Here is a 22,918-nt window from a genome sequence, read left to right as displayed (position 1 = left end):
TGCATCAATTACTTACCAAAGAGATTATAATTATTTGATGGACAGTCGTTGTTTGCGAAGGGGAAAAGAAAACTAGCCGCATCACTTTCCTTTCCATAAAGCCCCTCCTCTTTCGACACCCTAACAAATAATCCTTGAAATTAACCTAATGGAATGACTTGTGGATTGATGTTGTTGATTTACATTCCTAATGGATTGATTTGGTGCGTGGTACTCTTTTCCTTGTTCGGTGTTTTTTCTCCGTTAGTTGGGATTTTGTCCAGTCAGGTTCAGGTCAAATTTTAGTACCCATTGTATGGACAATTGTTTCTCTCGTCAATAAAATTTCACCTTTTGTTTCACTTCTTTGATAAATAAATAAATAAATAAAATAAAAAAGAATAATGTTAGAGAGATCAAAATTTTAAACTAATTTTGTAAACTAAATGATGTGTCACCAATACAAAATAAGCATGTTAATCAACACTTAATTAATAATTCAATCATGAACAGCTACATCATTTGCTTTACAAATTTTAGGGTAAAAATTTAGTCTTCCTAGCTTTACCAAAAGAATAACACAATAATCAATACCTTAACAAACTGTTATCTCAAGCTCAAAGTGTTTTTATTAAAAGCACACTAAACTTTTTAATAAAAATCCAAGTTTTTAGGGAAAAGCACCAAGCAAGTGAATGTTCCTCTAAGACTTACTCCAACACTTGGAGAAATTTTTCCAAGTGACGGGAACACCATGACACGTGGTGTTCCCTCACACATTAGGATTTGACATTTTGAATATCTTTCAATTTTATATTTCAATAAATAAATAAAACTAAATCCTAATGTGTGAGGGAACACCACGTGTCATGGTGTTCCCGTCACTTGGAAAAATTTCTCCAACACTTGGAGTAAAACTCAAATTTTAAATTCTAAAATTACCTCAATTTGCTACAACCTTTGGGCTGAATATGAGTTTTAATTCAAAACTCATTCTAGGGCAAATTTAGGTCAGGATTTCTCTTAAGTTAGTGGGGTTGTCTCACCATATATACATATTTTTTTAGTTTTATATTCATAAACTCATTGAATTCAATGACTAAGGTCTAATATGATCAAATCTAACAGTAAGAAAAAAGATATAACGGCTAAAGTAATTAAATTTTTTTTTTATGTGTTTCATATTCTTTTACTGTTCCACGAGTTTCATGGTGTCAGTTTAGTGACTTTTTTTTTTATATTATCGGAATCTAAATATTTTTATGTTAAAATGTCCATATAATTAAATTAGGATAATCTACATTATTTATTTATTTTTTAAAATATTACTTTAAGAAAAAAATATTATCTTAATTTTATTCTTTAATAATCTTAAAGTAAAAATTTAACTCAGAAAGTTGGAAGGGAAAAATTATTTTTGAATTAAAATCCAAATTTTGTTTTAAGTTTTAACCCGAAGTTGGAGATGGTCTAAAAATACTTTAATATACTTTCCCTAACTTGGAAGCATTATTATTTTTTTTTTTAATATTACCAGAATCACTTTTAATTAAAACAGATGACCCTCCAGAACTCCAGAACTCCAACGAACCCTCCAGAAAAAGCTTAATAGCCGCCGCCGACCAGTATAAAATCCACGAACGAAAAACTCCAAAACCGTATAAAGAAAACGAATTCAGAGAGATTTTGGGAAATTTTGGAGAAAAATGTTCTTCTTCTTCGCCGGAGGAGTCCAGCAGCAGGTGCGGGAGGTGCTGAAATCCGGCGCGGGCAGGTGCATAGCGTGCAGGTCGCCGGCGGATCTGGTGGAGTACGAGAAGGTTCTGAAGCTCTTCTTCGTCCCCGTGTGGCGCTGGCCGGGGAAGGAGCCTGTCATGCACTGCAACAATTGCAACCTCTTCTTTCCTGAGTCCTACTCTCTCCCACCTCCGAAGGCCACTGTGGACTCTGCGGCCGTCTCGGAGGCTCTGCGGTGCCGATTTTGCGATCGGGTTGTGGAGCCCGAGTTCAGCTTCTGCCCCTTCTGTGGCGCTGCACAGTGAAATGAATCGGAAATTTGCGTTTTAGGGTTTTGATGTGGTCACTGAAGACTGTATCTTTGTAAATTGAAATCAATGCAAATTTTATATTTTAGCAAGTTGCTTGGTTGCCAAGAAAATGTAGCAGAAAAAGCAGAATTTGGAATCAATTTTTGTGGGGTGGATTTCAATTTGGGGTTTAGGGTTTAGGGTTTTTGAGTGCTCTGTACTCAGGTATTTCTGTAATTTGAAGTAAAATGTAATTTGATGTTGCAGAAAATTGGGTTTGGTTCTGTTTTTGCATATTTGTTTCGAAGCCAATTTTATCATTTTTTGTTTTTTTTTTTTTTTTTTTTGAACAAACGATATTATCTATATTTATACTAAGGGTGGGCTTAGCCTAACAATGGACTAGTAATAATGTGTAGTTCAAATTCACCTTTAGAGAGATTCGAACATAAGACATTTCATTTGCAAGCAAAAAAGAATACTATAGTACTAAGTGGCAATTTTATCATTATAATTGTTGAGAAATAGCAAAAAATATTTTGAAAACGCGTATTTAAGAACTTATACTCGTAAGCGTTTTTGTGGATGGATGCATTGTTTTAAGTTTTACTGTCAAACTTCAGAGGCCGATATTGTAAGAATTGGGTAATTGACTTTGATTAAAGAGAGTGATGTTTTTCATACAAGTACAGCACACAACAACATGTAATTGGGTGGTGGTCTAAAACACCAATTTCTAAGAGTGGGAAACAAAATCAAGGACATGTAAGGAGAAGAAAATAAAAGATATTAACACTGCACACAAAAAAGAAAGGAAAAAAAAGGTAGTGCACAGTTTCTTCTCTTCAATTGCACAAGGCTGTTTCTAGATACAATTTTCTTCTTTGCCTCAGACCAATAAACAGTTCCCGCCGCGTCGCTCTTGGATTTGGTTGTCTTAGCCAAGGAATACCAAACTGCAAGGGCTTATTGAATGATCATTTTATTTGCATGTTTGTGCAGGAGACCGTTCAAGCAAGCAGGTTGGTTCCTGAGTTTTTCATCTACAAAAGAAGGATTTCTTGTTTTGGATTCGGGTTTAAGTTGATTTGGTGAAGGGTAGTTGCTTATCTCCTCGTTCCAAGGCGTCTCTCCATTGCCTATACCTCACTCCTAGCTTGTCGTAGGTCACCGGCCAATTCCAGACATTTGCCCCATTGTTCATTCGCTCTTGTTGGCCTAGGACAAGCCTTAGATCCTCGTTCAAAACCTGTGTGGATGGAGCACAACAAATTTTGTAAGCGGGAATGCGAGAGAAAATAGTTCTGTGAGAAGTGAAGTATGTCACAAAAAAAAGTTGTTTACCTGTTCGGCAAAATGCCTCCACACAAAGTTCATGAAGGGAACGTGCTTCAGAACGGGCGCAAAATCTAGTGACATTCTGTATAACAACCTTGTTTTACCTCTAGAAGAAGGTAGGCATACATGGAGTTGATGAAGATGTGTGGAACACTGTTTAGCACTCTGCCCTTCTAGTTTTCCCGGCTTTGATATCCCGATGGTTGAGTTAACCATACAAGGTGGTCGAAATTCCATATCTATAGGATAAGGGTCCCAATATCCTTGGAGGCCAGACGTAGGCGTCAAGAATTTCACGAAGCTGAAGATTCAGATCATTCACAACAGTTAAGTTCTGAACTTCTGATAAAACTGATTTGTTGTGAAACAATGCGCTACAACAGAAACAATTCCATACTGATGGATGGATTCAACATAAAGGAAAAGGGAAACAAACCTTGGAACACTCCATCCCTTGGCGAAGGTTGACGTGTGAGTGAAAGGAGCATGGGCGAGATCTAAAAGGTTATCAAGAAGCAGCCCATGTTCCACTGGGAGTTCTATGACAAGCTGCCACGAAAACAGTAAGAAAATGTTACAACACTCGTCCACATATATAAATAATCTCTAACCTTCTTTAAGAAGAGCTAAAAGGATCAGAATTCCGTTTATAGCATACCTCGGCGTGGATTTGAAATCCTGCAGGAGGTTGTAAAGAAGGAAGAGTGGCTGACGGAGGATCATCACCAGGCCAAATCCACAACATTCCATCTTTCTCGAAACATGGCAATGACTTAATCTTCACTTTGTGTAATCGCGTAGATGGCATTTTCTCACATGTTCCATCGGTTGAGTATTCCCACCCTGAAATTTATCCATCAGAATGTTGTCGAACTGTTGAATCCTATAATCATAAAAATATCCATTGTTGTATGACCTAGACGTAGTGCAAAAGGCAATGCCTTTTTAAGATGTCACTAACCATGGTAGGGACACGTGATACGGCCCTCATTTACTGAACCGAGGTCAAGAGGGCAAGCTCTATGTGCGCAGGTATTTTGGACACATCCAGGTTTCCCATCTTTTCCACGAAAGAGAACCCACGGTTCCTCAAAGCAATCAAGTGGAACCTGAAAAAGGAAAATCGATAAGACTCTTGTTCCACAATGAAACTAACTAGTACTAAAGAACAAGTTCTTCAAAAGATTAACTCCGCAGAAGAAGCGTAATCCGATAGATAATATCCAATCTCCATAATGTTCAAACTATAATATAGAGACGAAAACCCATGCCACTGAAATAACTATGTTTTTTGTTGTTGTTACTGCTATTGTAGCTAATGCACAAGTAATGAATGACAAATTCGAAGAACTAGCCTACCATGGTATCATCTTTCAGGTCAGTGGTGAAGGCAACAGGGTACCAAAAATTCTTCAATCGGGGATGGTAGGATTGAACTGGACCTGAAACATTCAAGCTTTTTCGAGGCGGCTTCCGTTTTACAGAATCTAGAGATTGCGTAGAAGCGCTGGGAGAAGGGGATGCTTCCTCGGAAGATGTAGTTGCTCTATCTTGTAACAGCTTATCATTCACTAATTCTTCCATGTAAGCCAATTTATCTAACGCTGTGGAAACCCTTGCTTCCGATATATGAACCTGTTGTAATTCAATTTCAATAGTATCTGATCAGCTGGATGGTCTAGAACTCATTGATCTTTGTCGGTGCTACTCAATTTTCTAGGCGGATAAATGGAAGGCTAATTCAAGTTATTTGGAAGTTACAGGATTTTATATCGTCAGGCGTTAAAAATTTATGCACCTGTCTATGAGCCTCTCGTAGTTCTTCTTGCAACTCCGCGAGCTCCTTCTTGACGGTACCTATAGACTTATAATCTCGGGCGAGAGGATTTAGCACGTCCACAACCTGAGCAGCCATACCCGAGTGTAAGAATCCCAACGGAACATTTCAAAAACTAAAAAGATAAAAAATTATCAACTAAATTATAGTTTCCTTCCATGTATATACGGCAATGCTCAACGCACAGCAGTAGAAATTTTCAAGATTTTGAGATTAGAACTTGATATATCGTCTAGAATCTAGATAGAAGTTACTCATATTAGCACTCTGACCTTTTCATGGAGGAGCATGATTGCAAGCACATCTTGTCGAGCTCGCCAATCGCAGTACTGTATATCATACCTAGCAACTTCCCATGCTTGATTTGCATCCAAGAACTTGCCTTTAGATTGTGAAAATTTCGACCTCGGATCCTCCACATCAAAGAGTGTGCTCCAAACATTCTTCTTCTCAATCTCTGATTCCTCTCCGAATACAGCAAACACCCGAAATCCTCCTTTCACACCCTGAAATACAACAATCCCACCAACCTAAGCCACCATATAATAACTTACTATGCTTATCACTAGCTTAAAGATCATAGCTTGGATTTTGTTTAATTTGGGACTAAGCACTAGTTTCAATCTATAATCTCAATTAATCAACAAACCAACTAAGTTTCCCTTCAAATTTAGCATGTGCCCACTTAAATCAAAGGTGAAACCTATCAAAAGTTGTCAACTTTTTTACCCAGTAGTTATCAAACATACTAGATTCTGAGTTCGTTTGAAAATGATTTCATAAGCTGTTTGAATTTGAAGCACGATAAACTTCTAATTAAAACCCTAAAAGTCACTTTTACAATACATAAACACTTTGAACATGTCCTGCCAAACATTATCATAAGCGCTTTTGATTATCTAAAGCCGTTTCCAAAAGTCTCCTAGCATGCACTAATCCACATTTCAACTGGCAAGTCTCTTAAATTTGATATGTATGAACCCGTACCTTCCTGGTGCTAAGCTTGGTCGGTCTACAAAAAGATATTGGCAGAGATAGAGCTGCAGCTGTGGCTACAATGGTCATGGCGTTTGAAGCCGACGGACTCATGGCTCAGAGAGAGACACAGGGAGGGAGAGAGAGAGAGAGAGAGAGAGAGAGAGACGTAAGATATTGGTGTCACAAATTTAGTGTTGGAAATTTCTGAAGATAACTGGCTGCTCTAGCCCGCGATCTCAGTTGTCCTCCCAGGATATGCCACGTGGACAAAGTTGTCTCCCACGTGGCAAGCTCTAGTTCCACATGCTCTTTGCGTGTATAGGAGTATCCGGCGAAAGTGGGGCAGAGGCGAAGTCACAAAGAGATGAGGATAATTTTCGGGGCCATTCTGATATTTTATTATACGCATAGAAGTCTTTATGTTTATGATTTTCAATATTTTTTCGTAAGCTCAAAACTCCAATCCGACATTGTTACTTTAATTTCGTTCAGGTGGTTCTTGTGGAGTTGAGACAATCCGTTGCTTGTGAGTTGAGACAATCCAAATGATGGTGGCGGTTGCTCATCACACGATAGTAATTTTTGTAAGATAAAAAAAGGTTTTAAATTGATGCTTTTGGGCTTCTTCTAAACTAAAATATTAGCTCTGCCACTGAAGTGGGACCCCTATATCGCGCCAGCTCGGATGACCAAGATATCTTGATCCATCTTCTATCCTCCCCGTCAAGTGTTTTTTGTCTGCAGTATGCGCGTTGGGTTTTGAAATGGGTGGGTGCTAAGCCTCTATTTCTTGTATGTGGGACATTTTGTAATGTTATCCGTTGATCCAATTAATTTATGATAAATTGATTGGCAAAGGGTGATTATTTGTGATCAAAGATGTTGATGGTTGTGAATTGCGATTGATTGCTTAGTGTAGCATCTCATTGTTGAGTAGATGAAAATATTGAAGAGAACAAGAGTATATGCTTTGACATGCTTAATGGGTTAGGCTTAGCTTTGCGGCCGGGCCAGTTCAACCTGAACTTTTGGGCCGAGCATTTGCTCGGTGAAACGGGTTTGATCATTGTTATGTCTTGTGATGAAAATGAGAAAAGTGTTACAATTTGTTTAGTAGTATTTTTAGATAATTAAAAGCTCTTATGAAAAAATTTGGTAGAAAAATAGTTTGTAGATATGCGCTTCTTTTAGGAATTACTTCTAGAAAGTCTTTGGATTTGGTTTGGTTTCGGCTCAGTCCAATTGGTTTTGTTTGGTTTGGAGAAGAGAGAAGATAGGAAGAGTGGAAGAGAAGAGGCAGACAGCAAGACTAGAGGAAGAGGTGAAGAGAGGAGAATGAGATAGAGAAAGAAGGCAACTCAAAATGAAGGGTAATGCTAATGAGACCAAATTTGTAGACAAAATTTTGTAAACCGAATAATATGGAAGCTTATGATTTGATTATTATTTAAACGTTGATAAACGTGCTTATTTCTATTGGTAACACATCATTTAGTTTACAAATTTTATCTACAAATTTAGTTTCCCTAGCATTATCCTAAAATGAAGGACAAACTTGCATCCACGTTACTTTATGGGTGTACTTCTATTTCACTCATGTGCAAATAACGTATTTAAATGGTATAAATGTTAAAATTCGGATTCATCAACTTAAATTATCAATTAAAGATCGTTCATGTAGAAATTCAATCAAATATGTGTTTACAGCAAATTGACAACTATCGTAACAATTTCATTCTTATGATGGAGCATTCATTTGTATGACATATATGAATGATGATCGTCAAACAAGGTTCTAACTAGTCAGGCGTCGAGCTGGGATCTAGCGTCTAGGTGGCGAGGCGGGGCCTAGACTAGCGCCTAGGCGAACTAGGTGGATTTAAGTAAATCTATTATATTTTGTGTAAATAAGTGTGTTTATACTTCAAATATATATAGATATATATATATATATATATATTTTTCAATCATAAATTACAAAATAGAATGACATATATATTATAAAGAATTGGAGCATAATGAAAAACATGGGAAACAAGCATATAATGTGTGTTCATTTAAGTATTCAACAAGTCTCTTACAATTTATTGAAAAAATAAAATAAAAAATCAAAGTTATCTATTTTCTCTACCTAACTGAGTCGCAACCTAAGCGGGTGCCTAGGCGGGTCTGAGCAGGCCACACAGGCGCCTAGGCGATCCAGGCGGCATTTCTTAATTTTCAAACGCCTAGACATTAACCAGGACGGTGGCCGCCTAGACAACGCTAGACATGAATTTTTAAAACAGTGTCGTCAAAGTGATTGATATTATACAGAGACATCACTTAAATAATGATTAAGAAACAAAGAAGCTCCAATATTAACTTTTAAACATCATCACAAATGCCTGGACAAGAAAGAGCAAACCGAGCAACTATAGTTGAATGTGTATCGTCAAAAAGTAAAAATAATGTTAGAGTTTGATTTGTTGAGTTTTAGAATTGTCACAAGATAAGAAATTGACGTTTTTAAAAATTTTAGCTCAATTGAGTCTCATACGCATGTTCAGTGATGCAAATGTCCACTCAAAAATGACGAGTTCAACTCAAATAAATAAAATACTCAACTCTAATCATAGTAGACATCGTATTACTTAACTCAAATTCTTTATCTCTTATGATATCATCATATAAATCTGAAAACTTTAATTAAAAACTCCTGATACTGTTCATTTTAACGAAAAACTATATTTTTACATTAAAAAGTCAATCATTGTACTATTCACTTTACCTTTTATTTTGTTCTTATAGTTAAAATTTAAAGTTTTTAAACCATTTTCATTATTTTCCCTTATAAATTTGTCTGTCCATACAATTGTGCCTTATTAGAGCTCGAGGTAGTCTCACTTGCGCATCAATTTAAAGAAAAAAACAATGCTAAAGACACTATTTTTCTTAATTATGATGTATAAACCAAGTAATTCGACAATAAATAGGTAGAATTTTTCTTAAAATCACTAAAAAAAAGTCTAATAATAAACTGTTGTCACATAATCTACAAAACATGATTTTAAAAAATACTCTCTTTAAAATTTTCCCAAAGAAGAAATGAACCGGTTAAATCTCAATTGCTAAAACGTGTTGGAGAGTGAGCGGTTATGGGCCTTGGTGTTGCATATCTGACTTCTTCGGACGTTCAATACGTGCCACCTAAAAACTAATAAAAAAAAAACAGAAAAACATTGAAAAAATCTGAGCCAACAGTGGCAGCCCGTTGCCCAAGATTAGATTGCGGGCAAAAGAAGCAATCAGACAGACAATCAGTCAAACATTACTAAAGCTGTCTACCAACAAACTATGCCTTCCAATTAACGAAATTAATCCAGTCCAATCCGCCATGAGCGGCAAGCCACCACATTTAACTACGACGAATAACCCTCCGAAATATCTCCTCCTCTACCCCTTTGTCATGGACTTACTGTAGAGAGAGAGAGTAGAAACAGAGTATGATGAGCAGGACAACGAGATGTCCGAAAGAGGACAAGGCGGGGCCCTTCTTCCTAGCCACTCTGGTGCTCTGGTTCGTCTCCGTTCTGTTCGAAATACTCTTCCACCGGCGCTCGGAGCTGCTCGCCGTTGTTGCCGGCTGCTTCTTTTACCAATTGGCCAACTGGGTTGTCCGCAGTTTCGTCTCCCGTGACCCTCTCTTCGTCAACACCTCCGTTTCGCTCCTCCACTCCTCCATAACCTCCGCTTCAGGTTTCTCTCTCTATAACTTTCGCTTTTTGAAATTTTTTCTGGGTTGTGTTAGCTTCTTTGTCTGAAACACTCTGCGGAAGTGATAGGTTAGACAAAGTAATGGAATCTTTGTACTGAAATTAACGTTGGAATTCTGAACTTTGTTAGCTAAAAACTCAGTTAATTAGTAGACGGTGGGAAAGTGATGATTTGAAGATATCTTTTAGTTATTTGCAGAGCCACGGAGGAGAATTGGATAGTTTAGGATGTCGGATTTAAGGTTTCCTATGTGCCTAGGTTTCTCATATCTTGTGATTGAGGCTGGTTTGGAAGCCATTGTTTCTTTGATTAGATTGGATATGTTGGGGTCTCTGAGCACAGAGAGACTTTGCTACAAACCCGAGATGCCACTATGGCGTCCTGGTCCCTCGGACCAATGGCATTGTATCATTGGCCTTCGACATTCTTAACCAAATAAATTTTCAAGTCCCCTACAAAACATTTCCAACTAACCGGTTTTTTAACTTCTTTCTGTAACTAGCTTGAGCAGATCTTTCTTCAATCCTATTATATTTGATGTTAAGTTAAATTTGTCTGTTTTTTGCAGTGGTATTCATTTTGGTTAATCGGTCGTTGGAAAATGGCTCGGTTGGAATGTTTGAGCATGCAGAGTTGGTTGGACGTACTTGGCCATGGGCATACCCAGCTTTGTGCTTCTCATGCGGTTACTTTGCATATGATCAGTGGGATATGCTGCAGTATGGGTTATATAGCGGTTGGATTCCTTCCATCTTGATGCATCATCTGGTTCTCCTCATTTGTTTTACTCTTGCTTTGTATCGGAATGTCACCATCAATTACCTTATTCTCACTCTCATTTGTGAGGTATGTTGAACTATCTTCTTCAAAGCTTTCTTTTCCTTAGGCTTTCCTTCGCTTCTTCAGATAATATTTCTCAAGTGTAAAGAAAATTCATCCTTAAGTGTAAACTGGTGGGTTGAACTGTGAGCCAATTGGACCCAAACATGACGACTTGAACCCATCGGTGCAGTAGAGATTGTACAGATTTTCATCCAAGCTTTCAAACTCTGTTGTTAAACATAAAGTCCATTATTACTAAGCCTCGCATCGCTGTGATCATTTCATAAACATATTGCATAGTAGTAGAAGATGTCAACGTTAAGAATCTGAAATCTTATAGGGATTTAGACTCATAAAGTGAAACCTACATGAAACTGCTTCTGATATTTATATTTCTTTCGACAGCTGCACTCTATCTTTCTGCATGTGAGGAAAGTGCGGCGGATGGCAGGCATTCGTGACGCTACAAGCAAAATTGTAAAAGTAGAGTGGGTTCTTAATTGGGTCACCTTCACTCTAGCAAGGACGGCACCTCACATTCTCATCACAGCCAAGCTCTTCTGCGATGCTCCCAAATTCGGAAAGGGTATAGAGCTGCCAGTTGCGCTGTTTGGAATGTTCGGAATGAACTTTCTGAATGCTTCTCTTGGCATTGATCTCTTCCATGCTTTCAAGAGAGAGAGGAATCCCCAGCATGCTAATGCTCATCATGAATGACAAGGCCGAAGATAAGAGTTGCAAATAATTTTGGTTTCTGTTGTTTTATTTAATTGATTTTGCACATGAAATTGTCGTCGTTGATAGAAATGAGTTGTTCTTTGAGAAATTAACAATGTAAATTATGTGAGCATATGAAAAGTATGGTTTGTTTCCATTGAAGTTTTTTTTTTTTTTTTTTAATTTTTCAAATTCAATAAACGTGTTCATTTCTATTGGTGACACATCATTTAGTTTTCAAATTTAGTCTCTCTAGCATTTCCCTTTCAAATTATTTAGTTTATTTGGTTGTTCTTAGATGAAAAAAATGAAAAAATAATAATAATTGTTTCCATTTAAGTTTATTTTATTTTTCAAATTATTTAGTTTATATGGTTGTTCGATTCCATTTTGGTTGTTCTTAGATGAAAAATGAAAAAAAAAAAAAAAAAAAGAATTCAGGAACAAATAAAAAAGAGGTCCTACCGGGAGTCGAACCCAGGTCGCTGGATTCAAAGTCCAGAGTGCTAACCACTACACCATAGAACCCTTTTTGATTAATAAGAACACCACATATAATATGCCTATAAACCAGAATAATAAAATAATAACATTTTAGAGACTGTTTAATCGATAAATGAATAATTTGTCGTTCGGGCCTGCTAGCAGTGTAGTTCGGAAGCAGATCCTCTCCTGATCTAGACATCCAGAGCCTAATGTCCAAATAATTATGTTTTTTAAAATTTAATCAAACAGCCAAAACCAGATAATTCATTGAAGTTTTCTTAAAGATACAATAATTTTTTACTATAAGATCAAACTTTAAAACCCAGGATTATTTGATTGTGGGGCTGCGGACGTCTAGATCCGGAGAGGATCTGCTTCTGTGTAGTTCAATTTAAAACTAATTTTTGTTTTTTACGTGCTTTTAACATTAAGATGAATAAATAATTTAAAACTAATGCAATATCTATTTTGGTTATGTATCGACAAGTGTTCAACAAGGGGCGGTGGCGCAGTTGGCTAGCGCGTAGGTCTCATAGCTTCTGAGTGATCCTGAGGTCGAGAGTTCGAGCCTCTCTCGCCCCATCAACTTTTTATTTTTTCACAATTTTTTTTGGGGTAAAATTTCTTTCCTTTTACTCTTGTTTACTACCCCTGTAGGACTTTTCATTGCCTAGCTGTGTTAAGAGCAAAGTAGCTGTGGTAATCTTCAACTTTTCGTCATCGACGGCGACGACTCGGGTGTCCAGAATTAATTCATTTATTTTTGCATAATCTCACAACTTCATATGCCCAAAAAAAGGATAGATAAACCATAAAATTCCAAATTACACAAACAGGAAGAAAAAGCATTTAAATTTTAAACTCTAAGGAGATTCAGAGTTTGATCGATCAAATGAATCACTAAGTTCCTTGTAATACAAACCCCGGAAACCAATGACGTTTCTCGTTCTCTACTAAAGAATTAATCTCGCCTAAATTTCTAGTCGTATCCCACTCTTGGTTCGGGAGAAGAACTTTGCGAACCCATTTCGGTTCTTCTCAGAGCTGACATGAGTCGACAACACAGTGGATGAGGTTGACGAAGATGAAGATGGTGGGGAGTTGTCCTCATTTCGACTCCTGTTTACTGATGGACCACAACTCTCATCAGCTGGTTTTGACACAGAATCTCTTTTAGGTGAATATGTTACATTGGAATGCAACTTCCAATTTTCATCAGCTTTAGGAACCTGTGGTGCAACGGCAGTGAACCCTGGGAGGCTTCCGGAGTCTATCAGAAAATCTTCTAGCGTCGCTAGAGATTTGAGCTGATTTCCTAGAGACGCTATTGTCTTCTGGCAATCGGCAAGCTTTCCAGCTGCTACAGCTACGTCTTCCTGGTAAACAAGTCGCCACAACATTAAATTTTAGGACGGCACATTAACTAGCTTTTACTTGATAAATGGTTTGAATAATGAATAACTTCGCATCTTATGTAGATAATTGAAGTACTTGATCACCAACCTGCTTTCTCTTCAATTCACCATTCGAGCAAGCAGTTTTTTGAAACTTGACTTCTTCGTTTTTTCTTGATAGCTCCTCTAAATCTTGACATTTGACCGCAATTTCTGCAGACAAAGCCCTTTCCCTTTGAACCTCTGCTTCCAAAGAATCAACCTTAGCGGACATGGTCCACGCCTCTGCTTCCATGCTAATAAGCTGAGACTCAATAGTCTGCTTTGATTCTTTTGCAATGCTTAGCTCCTTTTGTAACTCCTCTAACTTCATTTCTGCTTCTTTAAGCTGAAACTCTGCTGCCACATAACATTCTTGACTTTTGGATAAAGCAGTTTTTAGTTCAGCTTTCTCTACTTCCAAATTTTCTCTCTCGACTTCCATCTTTTCTAACATGTCCTCTAATTCGGCTGCCTGACGACTCATAGCTTCAAGTTCAGCATTCTCTACCTCTAATCTTTCTTTCTCTACTTGCAACTTTTCTAACTTGTCCTCAAGTTCGGCCGTCCGATGGCTCATGGCTTCAAGTTCAGCTCTCAAGGCACGTTCTTCATTATTGGTTTGCTTAACTATGGCTTCTGATTCCAGACAACTAGTTCCATTCCCAGTCTGTGGGAACGAAGCAAGTCGTTCCATCTCAAGAAAATCGTCCATGAGATCAATATCAATGGAAGGAGCAGGCAAATTTCTGCTTACAGCCTTTTCGTTATTGAGTTGATCAAGCTCAGCAACCAGAGCTGAAGCCCAAGAGTCAGAGAAAGTCAGGTCACGCTTGTTTGCCTCAGAGCCAATCATTTTTTGAGAATCTATCTCCATCACGTTTAGCCGCTCTCCACTGTCCGATTGACTATCCATGCAAGACTCCACATAAATTGAAGAAGCAGCACTGGACTTGTGATCATTGACAACAGGTGTTTTGCTACCCAAAGCTTTTAGCCTCCGGCACTCAGCTTCAAGCTTTGCAACCTTCTTTATACTCTCTAAATGTTGCTTACTGGCTGTTTCAGCTGCTTGAGCACTCAAGTCCCTCTCAATCGTCATGATTTCCAACTCCTCTGCTTGAGACAGTAGCTGATGCTTCAGGGCCGAGTTTTCTTTTTTTAAAGATTGCAACTTATGAGAAAGATGAGGATCGACAAAAGAAGAAGCTTCAGCTTTATTCGCTTCTGCATTTCTCTGGAGCTCAACAATCTGACTTTCAAGCTTCAATTTGGTGGACTCCCAGTCACGGGTTTTCTTCAGTACAGCTTCCTGTACGGTTTGTTCCTGCTCCTCTCTCGCTTGTCTAAGCTGTCTAACGCATTCCTTGAGGGCCCCATCAAGATGGCTTACCCGATCTTCCAGAGCCAAGTTTTGCTGAATTGTAGCTTCAAGTTCTGACTTAAAAACAGCGGCCTCATTTTCAGCCTTTTCCCAGCCTATAATGACATGAAACACAGAATGGTTTAAGATAGAAAAAGATGACAATTTTATTAAATCATTTAGAAAATAAAAAATATAGATCATGGTTGAGATTTGGCTAAACTTATCGTACAGACTTCTCCAATTCACATGTTCTTTTTAATTTGGAAAGAATATTAGTACAAATCCATTGCCGGTAGGAATTTCAGAAATCTTTAAATCTCATCCTAATCATTACATAGATAAAACTATACGTGTAAAAAGTAAAAAAGAAATTGGCAGTACTAATATGTTATATGATTATTACCTGCAACAGCTTCTTCAGCAACTTTGGCATGCTGCTTCACCAAGTCTTCTTTGGCACTAACATTCACAAGAGCAGCTGATAATCTCGCTGTTAGACTCTTCAGACTATCATTAACATCGTCAGCACTGGATGCAGCTTTTGATGTGACTTCAGGTGATTGAGCATCATGATTCGGAGATGCCTTTAGTGCCTCCTGTTAGAATGATGCCATAAGATATTTAACCATAGTTAAACATGCATAAAATCATAGTTCGGATTGCATGAACAACAAAACTCACCTAATTGGGAACCTTGTAAATGCACCAAAAGGTTTATCTTAACAACAGGAAAGAAAATAATACAGACCACTAAGAAAACTTCAAATCTTATAATTGGTTAAATCAAAGTCACTGCTATTAGTTTGTATACATGCACAGCCACACTAAAAGCTACGATTCATCTTCCTTTGGAGCCTGCAAGGTGTCCTCCAATGGTAGGAATTATTCAGCGTTTAACCACCAAAGGAGGGGTCAGTCTAGGTAATAAATCCAAAAGTAGGACCCATAAATTATAAACTACACTCTCTATTCTCCAAAATGATGCCTCAAATCTAGTCAACCAGACCAAAAGTTCGGTTTTTTTAATTCCCTGCTCGAGATAACAATTTCAATAACTTTCTAGCAAACTTGATAACTACCACACACCCTGTGTACTCAACCCAGTCTGTTTGGGTTTCACAGTTCATTATTCAGCCAAACTTCGCTTTCTATGCCGTTGTTAAAAAAAGGGAATTTCAAGAGTACCAAAATTTTACACATGTTATAAAACTCATTTGGCGTCAAGTATCTGCCACTTAAGCTAAGGCAAGGCATCCATACCATATCAAGGCAAGGAAGACAACAAAAAAGCAGGAGGGAGGAAGCATATAGGTCATAAGCCTTTCTATGAGACCAACTCGCTAGATATATAGGTGCATATTACTATGTTCTGGAAATATGTTTCAAAAACGAGAAAAAAAGATGTAGGAAGGGAAAGCAATCAGCATGGGGATGAGAAACGGTAGTTACACGACATTATTTCTCTGCTCAAATCATTGAGTCAATCCATATAACAAAGAAATGGACAGAAAACTTCCACTGTAAATGCAACCTTCAACTTTTGAAGGAAGGCAAGGCTTTATGTGGAATATGGGTGCCTTAATGGCTACATTTTTGGGAATAGCAAAAAAATTTCTTGAACACATGCACATAAGGAAAATTTACCGGAAAGAAAAGAATCCAAATAAAGTGGGCAAGCAGTTTATGTAAAATTAAGGACAATTTAGGTTAATTACTGAGTTAAATTCCATGAGAGCAAATGTATGCAAGCTTTCCAGAATTAAAATTGAACTCAAATTTTGTGTGACTCAGGGTTCAGCTACCTACCTGTTCATCGGAGTACCTCTCGGAGTGTGAAGATACTGAACCTGAACTGTCAGTTTCTCCAGAGCTCTTCTCAGAAGACTTCTTCTTCCACAACCACTTGCGCTCCATCTACGGTTCGATTCTCCAACTCCCCAACTAGCACATCACAATGTGTTCATCTACAACACGCAATTACAATTTTACAGACAGTCATCAGAAACCCACCTCGAATCCACTTCAAAGTTGCACGAAACAGAAGATGAAAGCCTTAAATATTTAGCCAACAAGGAAATCCTTAGAGATTGTTGCTGCACAACTATAACTCCAACTAATACAGCAAAGCCTTTCAAATTCAGGAAGCAGTATTCTTTCCACCAAATCTAAAGCATTTAAGCAAAAAAAGAAAGACTTCGCTTATCGCATTCTCTCACCTTTGCTTCAAATCCACTCCAAAAAACATCTAACCCAAAATATTATCACACTAAATCAAAACAAAATGGATCTGCAGACTCGCTCGCTCTGAAGACTCAACGATTTGCAGCTCCAACAGCATCACATCCAACTCGATCAATTGCTTCTGAAATAGTGATAAAACCATGACAATGTGCAATCACAAAAGACCCAATTCCTGAAATCACAAAACAAGAACAACCCAATTCTCGAAATCACAAAACAAGAACAGCCCAATTGATAAATCGATGAAATTTTGCAGAATACCCAGTTTCAGAAGCCAAAATTGCATGAATGGAACAGTGCTTGCATCAGAAAACAAAGGGAAAAAAAAACCAAAATATCCAACACAAAAGCTCCAGTTTAAGAGCAACCCAGAAACTCAAATTCAAAAAATTATAAAAAATTTTGAAGTACTAAAATTCAACTTAGAAAGAATAAAAGGAGGAAGACCCAGATTAAATTACCTTTAACTGGAGAACACAACAACCTCAACAGTTAGATGGAAGCCAGCCAGCCAGCCAACCAGCCAGTAGTAGTAAGAAAATGTAAAGATTCAAACTTCAAACTGAAGATTTTACAGCCCAGCAATAACAATCATGAACAGTAATAAATAAACAAAAAAGCATGCAAAAATCTCTGCAGAATGTGTGGGATGGGCTGGGTTTCTATTTCTTGTTTTCTACTTTTACCAATTTTGGTACTCTCAGAATTATATATATTAAACAAGTGAAGAGCATGTGTTTCTTTGTGGATATCAAGCTCCGAGAAGATAGAGAGAGTGATTGAGCTGCAGAAACAGAAACCTCAAACTTCCACTTTTTTATTTCTTCAGCTTTTTCTTCTTTCCATTCAAATTTTGAAAGGGTAATTTTGTTCACGATTTATTTATTATTTATGGTTGGACTTTGAAATCGAGCTGTCCTTTATTCCCGCTCATAATGGCAATTGATTTGTTTGCTTACCAGCAAGTTTTTATTTTCTTCCAAGATTGGTTTAGCTAAAAAAGAGGTCGTGGATTCACCACAGAAGTCCACCATTTCAAGAATCAGGAAAATTCATAAAGATATTTTAGTTTCTTCTGATCATCGTCGTGCAATTTACTAATAAAAAGAATCGAATTAAGAATGTGTCATGTGGAATACAAGTCTGAAATTTGTTTCCAATTACTAATCACTATGTGATGGTTAATTTAGCTGAATTAGTTATAGCAGTGTGTTTCATGTTCTGCTCAAAATTTGAATTCTTCACATATAGGCCATAGCTAAGATTAATTTAGTTTAATAATTCTATTATTTGATAATTTTTAATTTTTTTTATTTTTCGAAATTATTTTTGAATGGCAATTAACAGTTTGTTTTTTGTTTTTGGTTTCAAAATTCTTATGTTGCAGAGATGATGGGTCCTAATTTTCTTGTCCCCTCTTGGTTTTTCAAAGATCTTCTTTATTGCCTTGTATTGGTCGGTGGGCCATAGGCATAGTGAAGGAATCTTTCTAGCATGAAGCCGCGCCCTTGACTTCGACATCTTCTTCTCAGCTGATTTCATGATCCAATAGTGGACAAAGCTTCTTGGGGAATTTTATATTTTTGAAAAATGAACTTTTTTCGGGAAAAAAATGATTTAGGCACGCTATAATTGAATAAAATGTGCAAAATAAAAAAAAAAAGGTGTCATTTACATTTTCTTTTCTTTCTATTCAATGCAATAGCTGCACTATGAAAATTCTTGGGTGTTGTTCACCAAAAAAAAATTATTTTAGCTGTTTTTTTCTTACAGATTCTGTTAATTGTTTGTTAAATTCAGCTTTTTATGATTTGAAAAAAAAAAAAGATTTCAGAAATTAATTTTTTATTTATTTATACTAGCATATGGGCACACACAAAGTGTGTGAGAAATTATTATTTTTTTTTTTTTTGAAATAGAAGGAGAGAGGAAGAGAGTGATAGACAAACAACGTGGGAGTGAGAAGTTTTTTTTTTTAATTAGAGATATATTAGAATTACATGTAGGTGAGGCTTTGAAAAAGAAAAAGCAAAATTTGGTTGTGTGAAGCTACATTTCTGCCCCATATTTTTTATTCATGTTTTGTTTTAATTAGAGTGTTGAACTGGTAATTTCATAGAATTTTGGTTGACAATGAGTGTTTTATTAATTAGTAGAGATATTTTTGTATCAAATAATTATTTTAAAAAAATGCAAGTTAATCATAAATCATCCACTATTGTGGTTGGGGGGGGGGATGTGTTTGTTATTTTTTCCGAAGCTTTTACATTTTAAAATTCATTAAAAATTTAAAATGCGTTGAATTAAACTCTTTTTAGTTCAATGTAATTTTTAGATTTGTTGTAAGGTAATTTATGGTATTTTGAATGTTTCATTATTTTATGAAGCTCCCTTTATATGTAAAGATAAAAGCTAAATTTCACATTTCGTGGTTTCAATTTTCTCAATTTTAGTCCTTGTTGTTTTAAAAATGATTCAATTCAAGGACACGTCACATTTTTCATTCATTTAGTTAACTGAAGTGCCACTCACATGAATGGCCATTTCAATAATTTTAGGACAAGTCAAGACACTTTGGAGATTTTGTGATAATTTTGCTACTTAAAATACTGAATAATTCACTTAAAGAATGTAAAAATTGTTGTAATAGTTTTTTTTTTTTTTTTGTCCAAAGAGTAGTTTAATTGGTGTAGTAAATTTAGGATTTAGAGAAATCTACACCATCGAATTTGAGACACGTAAAATGTTTGCAGTTGTACAAATTGATCCACCTCTTTTAGAGAGGATATTACAAGTTCTTACTTCTTGTTGCTTCCCTAATACTCAATAAGGAAAGAATGCTAATTAGAACGTCGTCAGGTAGCTTACTAATCCATGTTAGAATATGAGTATGATTGTGAGTGCTAGAAACTGGCTATGGTGTTTCAATTGGTATGGAGAGGTCTTGAATTGTAGAGTTTTAAGTTGTCCTAATCAGTTTAGGATTGAAGCTTTAATTAAATCGTGATACTTAGTACTCATAGTTGGATTGGAATTGTGTGTTTGTTTCCTATGCTGATTTTAATAAGGAAATCACAAGGATTGTTTCAATATAAATACTGGTCTCTGCTCTCACAAAACATACGCTCAATATTAAACTAAGACCTACTGTTAGTTTGAGTACTCTTGGTTTTGCAAGAGAGGAGAATGTGCATTGTTTAGAAGTTTGCTTTGTCTTCTTCTTCTACTGCTTCTACGGGTTAGTTTGTTATTTAGTTTGTCATTGAATTCAGATTGAAAGTATTAAATTGAAGTAGTAATCGACGTGATCGTTTAGCGGGAATCGACTATGGTTTGTAAAAGAATTTTTTAAGGTTTTAAAGAAATAATAGAGAGGACGTCTTTATGTAAAAGATTAGGTAGTGTTGTTTTCAAAATTATTTGACCATTGCAATTTTGAAAAGGGGGAAAATCATGTTCTATCTAAACCATCTTTCTGCAAAAGATCAAGGGGTTGTTGAAATTTGTGAATATATGAACGCATACATGCACATGTAAAATTTATTTTGAGCTAGAATTGTTGTTGTACATATGTCAATATTGGAGGCCATGGTTTTGTGTCTTGATGCATCTATTGGTTAGCCTAATAATTAACCTTTTTATTTGTTGTTGTTGTTAAATTAATGGTTTGATATTAGACTAATGAAGCATTGATGCATATGTTGTCTAACATGTGGATGTAGGGGGCTTTGACTGAAGAATTTTTGATGCCAAAGTTAGAATTTGAGAGAGAAAGTGTTTAGGAATTTTTGGGGAGATAATGGCTTAACATTTTAGTGAGAAAACATGGCTATTTATAGGGAAGTGACCGGCCCTATTTGGAGAATAAGGGCCAGCCACATATTGTCAAATTGTGAGTGTAATTGCAAGATATTATTTGAAATAATTTCTTACAATTAACTTGGCAATTAATTCCAAATTGAATAGGAAAATTGGGAGTTACCTTTTGAGTGAGGATTTGATGAGGAGTGATGAGATGGTTTTGAATAAATACCATTTTGATCACCTTTGACTCTTCCTTGATTGAGTTGTTATTATCCGTTGTATGCATGTGGGAATCCTGGTGTGTCTCGAGGGTAATTTTGTCCTCCTCACCCTAAAGTCCACATGTCACCTTCATAATTTTCTTGATTATTTTTTGCTCCACAAATACCCCCACACCTGCTGGGCTACTCGCAGGAAATGGCAGCAGGTGTAGAGATCTCAAACTTTGATGTAGATTCCCACTTGGACTTGGAATTATATTCTTCTAGGAAAAGAAAATAAATCACCTCCAAGGCCTATTTAAGCCTACCTTACGTAGGGGATTAAATCAACTTCGGAGGGCAATTATTTATCCCTACAAGAAAGAGAGAAAGCTAAAGGATATTTGTTTCCCCTCCCCTAGCACTTTTCTTTGTTTGCTCGTGCAAAGAACTCTCTTTTGTTGATTTCTTTGTCTTCTCCACACCGCACCAATGTAAGAAAACTTAATTTTCTTTGTCTTCTTCTTGGGTGGTGCTGCCACGGGGCAGCCGTCGGGGTGGTGCGACATGTCGGCTAGCAGGGGCTAGGAGTCAGCTTGGCATGGGCCGAGAAGGTAGTGTGGCAGGGGCCACAACTTGTGCTGCTCGGCTTGACTGAAGCCAAGGGCTGGCTCGGTATGAGCCGAGGAAATGGCGTGGTATGGGCCATGGTTTGGGTTGTCACATCTAGGTTGTTTGCCAATAATAAGCAAACTACTTGAGTTTGATTTCTCAATTGTTGTAGATGGAGCAATCAAGGACAGAGTTGCCAAGATCGGAGTTGAAGATGAAGTGTCAGATGAGCGAACTGTTGAGTACGAAGTGGCTGATGCCCCTGACCATTTGTTGCTTAGCTGGTCTTCAAGTATTCGATCTTTTGAGCTGTGTGGCATTCTCACACTAAAGAGTAATTATCTTCTCGCACTGGAGAGTAGACCCAGATGGGTGTCGGGGAATTAGTTTACCCTCTCACACTGGAAAGCAATTAGTTTATCCTCTCACACTGGAAAGCAAACCCAGATGGGTGTCGAGGAATTAGTTTACCCTGCAGACCCAAATAGGTGTCGGAGAATTAGTTTACCCTCTCGCACTGGAGAGTAATTAGTTTATCTTCTCGCAATGGAGAGTAGACCAAGATAGGGGTTTGAGCAGTTGTTGTAAACAACAATTGAGCCAAGCTTATGAATAACTTCTTGAATCTTCATTGAGAGTAAAGAAATTGATCAATTGTGCTGGAAGGTAGAAAATGCATAACAAATTGGATAATCCTCGGCTTACGAGGTCTTGTTCGTCGAGCTACTTGAGACTTCAAACTTATTTGGAAAAGCCCTAACGGGGTTCAGGGGGTGATGGAAACTTCCCCTACTTGTATAGGTCGTGTCGTTGACCTGTCAAGATATTCGTCGCATTGGCCCTCATTTGTCAGCTTCTCAAGGTACTGCTTGCACTTCAGGTAGTCGTTGGTAGAGTGGCTTGGTCCTTGATGGAATGCACAATACTTTGTTTGATCTAGCCTGGTAAGATCACCATTCGTGGGTGGTGACAGTTCGAACCAAGGTTCATTCTTGAGCTTATGGAGAATTTGGCCCATTGGAACTGTGAACTTGGTGAATGTTTCGGGCGCTGAGTCTTCTCTTGTCGAGGAATGTTCTATACACTTCTTTTCCGACTTGTTTTTGTTAGATTGTTTGGCCTTATCCCATAGTGTGTGCTTCTCCGCCAAAAAATATGAAGTTGCCAGGGTCAATTCTTCTCACATGATCAATTTTTTGAATAAAGGGTGTTCGGTGGGAAGTCCATTTCAGAATGTTGTCGTTGCTATGTCTTTGTTATAGCCAACGATCTTGGCCTTCTCCTCTTTGAACCTCTTGACATAGTTGCAAATTGTCTCCCTC

At 37.2% G+C, this 22,918-nt stretch overlaps 4 protein-coding genes and 2 non-coding genes across 13 annotated transcripts; 3 read left to right on the top strand and 3 right to left on the bottom strand.

Annotated features, from left to right (window-relative positions):
- Positions 1-1,550: 1,550 nt before the first annotated feature.
- On the top strand, positions 1,551-2,302 carry LOC137719541 (zinc-ribbon domain protein). Its single transcript, XM_068458582.2, has one exon. The coding sequence runs from the start codon at positions 1,686-1,688 to the stop codon at positions 2,019-2,021; it is 336 nt and encodes a 111-aa protein (XP_068314683.1). The 5' UTR covers positions 1,551-1,685; the 3' UTR covers positions 2,022-2,302.
- A 336-nt stretch (positions 2,303-2,638) lies between these two features.
- LOC137737289 (chlorophyllide a oxygenase, chloroplastic) lies at positions 2,639-6,552 on the bottom strand. 2 transcript variants are annotated; one of them, XM_068476733.2, is made up of 9 exons: positions 6,169-6,552; positions 5,454-5,687; positions 5,143-5,247; positions 4,704-4,979; positions 4,306-4,453; positions 4,003-4,187; positions 3,781-3,893; positions 3,351-3,645; positions 2,639-3,255 (listed from the first exon to the last, which is right to left on the bottom strand). In XM_068476733.2, exons 1-9 carry the CDS (start codon positions 6,268-6,270, stop codon positions 3,085-3,087), a joined length of 1,629 nt encoding a protein of 542 aa, XP_068332834.2. In that variant the 5' UTR covers positions 6,271-6,552; the 3' UTR covers positions 2,639-3,084. The 2 variants fall into 2 exon arrangements, with proteins under 2 accessions (XP_068332834.2, XP_088542179.1); XM_088686053.1 differs by lacking the exon at positions 6,169-6,552 and adding an exon at positions 5,911-6,127.
- Positions 6,553-9,453: 2,901 nt separating this feature from the next.
- On the top strand, positions 9,454-11,616 carry LOC137711327 (uncharacterized). The gene is made up of 3 exons (XM_068450559.2): positions 9,454-9,897; positions 10,484-10,761; positions 11,143-11,616. Exons 1-3 carry the CDS (start codon positions 9,645-9,647, stop codon positions 11,452-11,454), a joined length of 843 nt encoding a protein of 280 aa, XP_068306660.2. The 5' UTR covers positions 9,454-9,644; the 3' UTR covers positions 11,455-11,616.
- Positions 11,617-11,910: 294 nt separating this feature from the next.
- Positions 11,911-11,982, bottom strand: TRNAQ-UUG (transfer RNA glutamine (anticodon UUG)). The gene has a single exon. It is a non-coding gene; the product is annotated as a tRNA-Gln (tRNA).
- Positions 11,983-12,437: 455 nt separating this feature from the next.
- On the top strand, positions 12,438-12,522 carry TRNAM-CAU (transfer RNA methionine (anticodon CAU)). The gene is given in 2 exon segments: positions 12,438-12,475; positions 12,487-12,522. It is a non-coding gene; the product is annotated as a tRNA-Met (tRNA).
- A 204-nt stretch (positions 12,523-12,726) lies between these two features.
- LOC137740343 (filament-like plant protein) lies at positions 12,727-17,920 on the bottom strand. Of its 7 annotated transcripts, none has more exons than XM_088685871.1 (6): positions 17,442-17,920; positions 17,039-17,101; positions 16,546-16,703; positions 15,143-15,335; positions 13,444-14,852; positions 12,727-13,316 (listed from the first exon to the last, which is right to left on the bottom strand). In XM_088685871.1, the coding sequence occupies exons 3-6, from the start codon at positions 16,651-16,653 to the stop codon at positions 12,912-12,914; spliced, it is 2,115 nt and encodes a 704-aa protein (XP_088541997.1). In that variant the 5' UTR covers positions 16,654-16,703; positions 17,039-17,101; positions 17,442-17,920; the 3' UTR covers positions 12,727-12,911. The 7 variants fall into 7 exon arrangements, with proteins under 7 accessions (XP_088541997.1, XP_068336308.2, XP_088541996.1 ...); XM_068480207.2 differs by having other exon boundaries at positions 16,956-17,152; positions 17,442-17,884; XM_088685870.1 differs by having other exon boundaries at positions 17,039-17,152; positions 17,442-17,873.
- Between the last annotated feature and the right edge of the window lie 4,998 nt (positions 17,921-22,918).

This window comes from Pyrus communis, chromosome 15, assembly GCF_041283825.1.
Source record: "Pyrus communis isolate YQ-2024b chromosome 15, ASM4128382v1, whole genome shotgun sequence".
In the NCBI taxonomy this organism is placed as follows: Eukaryota; Viridiplantae; Streptophyta; class Magnoliopsida; order Rosales; family Rosaceae; genus Pyrus; species Pyrus communis.
The sequence above is the reverse complement of the archived record's forward strand: the minus strand, read 5'-3'. Positions and strand labels throughout refer to the sequence as shown.